At 36.1% G+C, this 5,259-nt stretch overlaps 1 protein-coding gene across 2 annotated transcripts; it reads left to right on the forward strand.

The window, feature by feature from the left end:
• The first annotated feature begins 988 nt into the window (after positions 1-988).
• Positions 989-3,430, forward strand: LOC109213244 (valine--tRNA ligase, mitochondrial 1-like). Of its 2 annotated transcripts, none has more exons than XM_019377017.1 (7): positions 989-1,103; positions 1,863-1,928; positions 2,002-2,085; positions 2,449-2,582; positions 2,737-2,794; positions 2,881-3,065; positions 3,163-3,430. In XM_019377017.1, the coding sequence occupies exons 3-6, from the start codon at positions 2,026-2,028 to the stop codon at positions 3,013-3,015; spliced, it is 387 nt and encodes a 128-aa protein (XP_019232562.1). In that variant the 5' UTR covers positions 989-1,103; positions 1,863-1,928; positions 2,002-2,025; the 3' UTR covers positions 3,016-3,065; positions 3,163-3,430. The 2 variants fall into 2 exon arrangements, with proteins under 2 accessions (XP_019232562.1, XP_019232564.1); XM_019377019.1 differs by having other exon boundaries at positions 2,452-2,582.
• The last annotated feature ends 1,829 nt before the right edge of the window (positions 3,431-5,259 follow it).

The following is a 5,259-nucleotide window of genomic DNA, read 5'->3' on the forward strand; positions in this document are numbered from 1 at the left end:
GTCAAATCCTCATCCAATTGCTCCAAGCTGAAATCTAACACATGTGACAGATCCTTATAGTACTTATGGAGCATGGAAACATGAAACACTGGATGAACCCTCGATAAGCTGGCACTACTAGCAAACAAATTTATTGGAACGGTTTTTGGGCAACGGTTTTGTAACTGTTACAATAGATTATATTTTGGAGCGGTTTTAACCGTCCCAATAGAGTCAAAAGGCTTCTGGCACACTTCTGAACGATAACCGTTCCAATAGAGTATTAACCGTCACCATAAGTATCTGTATGGAGACGGTTTTTATATGCGATACAGTAAGTTTGTTTGTGGGAACGGTTTTGTGAAATAAAAAGCTATTGGGTCGGTTTAATTTTCCGTCCTCCGTTTCCCTCTTAGGTATTTATTAAAAACCAAAAATAATGGACCCCACTAATATTTTAATACTCTCTAACACAAAACCAACCTAGAAGACATGGACTTCACTCTCAACAGCGATTTCCCCAAAATCCCAAACACCTCTCTCTCTGTTCAGCAACCTAGAATCCACCGGCGAACTCTATCGACAATCTCTGGTGAAGGACTGGTGAAGGACGACCACGATCGGCTAACATACCACAATCTCTGAGGCAGGCTTTCGGATTTTCACCTGCTCGATGTTTGTTGTTACTGTTCGATTTTGATTTCTTCTTCCCTAGTCTGAATTTTTTTTTCATTGCTCCTTCTATTTTCTTTCTTTGATAATATTTTTGATAAACCCATTATTTTGCTTCTGTTTTGTTTGTATTATTCGATATATTTGGTAATTTTTGGTTTTCGAAATTGGGGGATTTATTTGTTAGATTTTGATTTTGTGTTAGAAACCATGAGATTTGATGTTGGCTATCAATGTTCGATGTTCGCTGTCTTGTTTGTTATTCTGAAAATGGTTATTCTGTATTACGTGTCAGTGGTTAAAACTTTGCCCCTGAAATTTATCCATTTGCAGAGTATTTTATCCTTTTCTGTTCCGCTTTTCTTATCTTTGAAACATTGGGGAAGAGAACTAATCTAGCAAAGATCAAGCATCAAGCTAACTGCCTATTGTAGGCCCAGTTGTTACAGAAGGTGAATTTGTTTTTTCTCTCTCAAAATACTAATCTGAACATTAGAATAGGTAGGAAATGGATGAAAGGAATCTATTCCCCTTTATGGTCCTTGTGTGTTTATTGGATGTGGTAGGCCAAAGAGAAATAATTGAAAAAATTGAAGGCTGCACAAAAAGCGGAATTAGCAGCAAAACAGGTGAAATTTATTTACTTTATTTTATTATTTGATAAGGTGAAATTTTATTAAGACAGACCGGTAACAGGTGTGTGCTCTAGTTTCATAGAGGAACAGAAATAAATGTTAGACTTCACATATTCCACAGTGAGCTAATAAAATCATATATGGCAGTCAAAATCATTTACAACAGCCATTTTGTTCCAACATAAAAAGCAAAACAGTACATTTGATCTTAAGACTAAGTATATAATCCTTTTGGTCTTTAAACATTCTGGAGTTGCTTTTTCTCCAAATTACCCACCAAACCACTGCCTGGATGGAATTTCATGTCATCAAGGAGAGACTCCCTTTTACTTACTTACAGTGAATGGCTGAATGCTCATATAGGCCCAGAAATTAAGAAAATGAAAAATCTATACAAAGTATGATAAAGATGGACTTAACTGGTATCTTTTCATTTGAGACAATCACTTGGTAAATTTTGTTGCTCAATAATTCGGGAGGGAATTAAGCTGAGATGAAAGTCTTGCTTGTTACTGTGTACCTGGTCTAGCTTGGACTCCTTTATCCTGAGCTGGTTACCTCTTTGTTTAAATGCAGGTCTCGCCCCCACCAAATGTGACTGATGCTCTCCATATAGGACATGCACTGACTGCTGTCATCGAGGTATCAGAATCACCGAGCCTAGTACTGAGGTTCATCTATTTATACGGATTTTATATTTTATCTTTGTTTCCAGGACACAATTATTCGTTGGCGGAGAATGTCTGGATACAATACTTTGTGGATCCTAGGGATGGATCATGCTGGGATAGCGACCCAGGTGTGTCAAACATGTCAAATCATGAGTTTAACCAGTTTTCATGTTTGTTTGCATTTGCAGAGTATATGGAACTATGTGAGATAGGACTTCTGTTAGATTCTGTGTTATGAGGGGCATGATGTTCAGACAGATACACTTATTAAAAAAAGATATTATACAGATGTGTGTGGAGTTCCTTTTTAGGTTTTGCTAACTGCTGTCACTCAAGAAGAAAATTCTATATATACTGCTCTGGTGCCTGAAACAAAACTCGTTCAGAGTTTGAACATGATATGCAAATTGCTAGAGACAGGCTTTTTGGATCATATGTCAATATTCAGAAAAGAAAGGTGGACTAAAGTAATAATATTTTTCTTAAATTAGAAGGCACCAGTCGCGCTTGGGAAAAAAATCTCAGCATCATATTCTCCCAAGTCAGTGTTTACCATGGATGAGAAAAGGTCTAAGGCTGTTACAGAAGCATTTGTTAGGCTGTCCGATGAAGGTCTTATATACAGGTATGTAGCTCTTTTTCTTCCTCTGTCTACTATCTGTTCTCATTATGTGCATGTGAATGTCTTCTTGCCTATGGATAGGATGTACCCATTTTCTTGAGTGCGCAAGTTTCTTTAGTTTTGGCTCTATATTAACCTCTAGTTATCATCTATCAAGGGCTCCACGTATGGTGCATTGGGATTGTGTCTTGCGTACAGCAATCTCTGATATCGAGGTGAGCCAAGTCGTCCTTCAGTATCAAGTTTTAGATGGTGTAGCAAATACTTCTTATACACTGTAGAATCTGCTTGCTTGTTGTAGGTTGAATATGCAGACATCAAGGAGAAGATATTTCTGAATGTTCCTGGATATGAAGAGCCTGTGGAGTTCGGGGTGCTGACATCATTCATGGGAAATTTGCTATTCATCCATTCAATGGAAGAAAGCTTCCAATAGTTTGTGATGAAATGCAAGTAGATATGAACTTCGGGACTGGTGCTGTTAAGGTTTTATATCCTTATATTTTGAATGTGGAGAAACAATTCCTTGTATATCCAAATATCCATCATTGCTTATGGACTATTTCTCTAAATATCCTTGCAGATAACTCCAGCCCATGATCCTAATGATTTTAAGCTTGGACAGCGTCACAAACTTGAATTCATTAGTATTTTTACTGATGATGTGAAAATAAATAGGAATGCAGGTGCATACTTTGAAGGAATGCCTCGTTTCAAAGCTCGTGTCGCTATGACTGAAGCTTTAAAGTAAAAGGAACCTTGATAACTTTTTTGTAATGTCTTATCTGGAAATGAAATGTTAACACACTTGCGTGCATGTATGTATGGAAATTTGTTCTTATTTATGACAATTTATGAGGTCTTGCATGTAAAAAATCCATGGATGTGATATACCCACCAGCATCTGAAATATCCATGTTTGTACCCATGTCTATCCAGCATGAGTATGTCAAGGTATATGAAGAAATTGAAATACAATAGCCATAAAGGTTGGTCTACCTTTATATATTCTTTCTCTGTTTGAACCCATCATTCCATGTCCAGGAAAAGGTAAACAAATTGTGCTCAGGCATGTGTTAGCATAAAAGAAAGAGTATTTCGACAATGTAAGAAGTGTGTTGTACATGTTCTAAAAAAATATATATTCTATTGGACATTGTGTTTATGACCATTCTGTAAAATCCATGGTTCAACTTTGAAGGGTGCCTAATATACAAGTACCTTCAAACATAATTTCCAATTTGCTATATGTGTGTGTGCACGCGCGCGTCTCTCTACATATGTATTTGCTATGTGTGTCTGTCCGCACACTATGATAGTATAGCCTAGGCCAACATACTTAAGATGATTCATTATAAAAAATCCTGTATTTATTATTATTAAAGTATCATCGAAGTATTGGCTTTTCATATTTCTAAATTAAACTTGAAATATTCTTTTGTACACGTCCATAAAATGGAAAATAAAATAGAAAAGGAAATTATTAAAATAAAAATCAACTTTGGTTCAGCCAAATACAGCTGAAAAATGTCCTTTTTCTATTACATGTGCCAACCGAGATGACATTTTTCTACCACCTTTAACAACCATCAACTTTAGCCTATGATCTCTCTTTCTATCATTCTCCATTGACACGTAATGTGATGGTGGTTGAACTCCATATAAATCTACATCTACTGTGTAGTCTCATAAGTATTCTATCTTATTTATCTTAGGCAGGTGAATAGCAAACGAGGAAACTCATAAGAAGAGGTCTATTGTGGAGGTAATAGTCTGATACTATCAGTTGATACAGGACATCCATAGTAAGTGTAATACCATCAAATTACAAATAGCCAGCAGCAACTCGCTCGTCCAGATTGTGAATGATAGTTTTCTCACTTACGGAAATTATTCTTATCCAATTTGTGCTTCAATCACTGACTTCTGCTAGATCCATAATTTGAACATTTATCGAACTTAATCTAGACTGAAAATTGCATAACTTTGAAAATCTGTGCTTTGAGGTTTTTCCCTTTACCTGGTTTTACATTCTTCTCTTCAATAAAGGTTGGGATGCATACATAAGACCCTGAGACTTTTAAATTGGCCAGGTTTCATAAATCTTCCTTGGTTTGATGTATTATGCCTAACAACTATAAAGGCTTATAGTTTATTCTCCAACAGGAAACATGTATATCATGTAAGACATGTAAGATATGCATGTTCCATCTTTGCTGCTAAGAAATTATTGATAGAAATTAGTATATCTTTGCTTTAGTACAATTAATAAAGGTGCAATCTTTGCTGCTGCTCGTTAGTGGTTGTCACATGATGCATCTGTGTTTTTGTTGCGGCCGTGAAAAGTGTAATCTTGAATTAAAAATTCTACTGCTGGGTTAGAAATTTTGTTGTGCTGGGCTGCTACTCGTTAGTCATAATTCTGCTGCTCGTAAAGCCTTTTTTAGTAATTATGAATAATAGAATACTCAACTTTGCTTACCGATTCCCTTTTTGTATGATTTTTAGGCTAACTTTATTTCTGGTTTGAGGCTTAATCCTTGTCCAGGAATTGAATTAGGCCAAAGCTAGGCTGATAATTTGTGGAATGCAGCCTCTGATGCAGGAAGGCTTTAGTATATACTATGTTTAGTTATAAGCATATTTGACATTTCATCTTTGGATGGCTAGGTGCCATTTA

Source organism: Nicotiana attenuata, unplaced genomic scaffold (assembly GCF_001879085.1).
Source record: "Nicotiana attenuata strain UT unplaced genomic scaffold, NIATTr2, whole genome shotgun sequence".
Classification (NCBI taxonomy): domain Eukaryota; kingdom Viridiplantae; phylum Streptophyta; class Magnoliopsida; order Solanales; family Solanaceae; genus Nicotiana; species Nicotiana attenuata.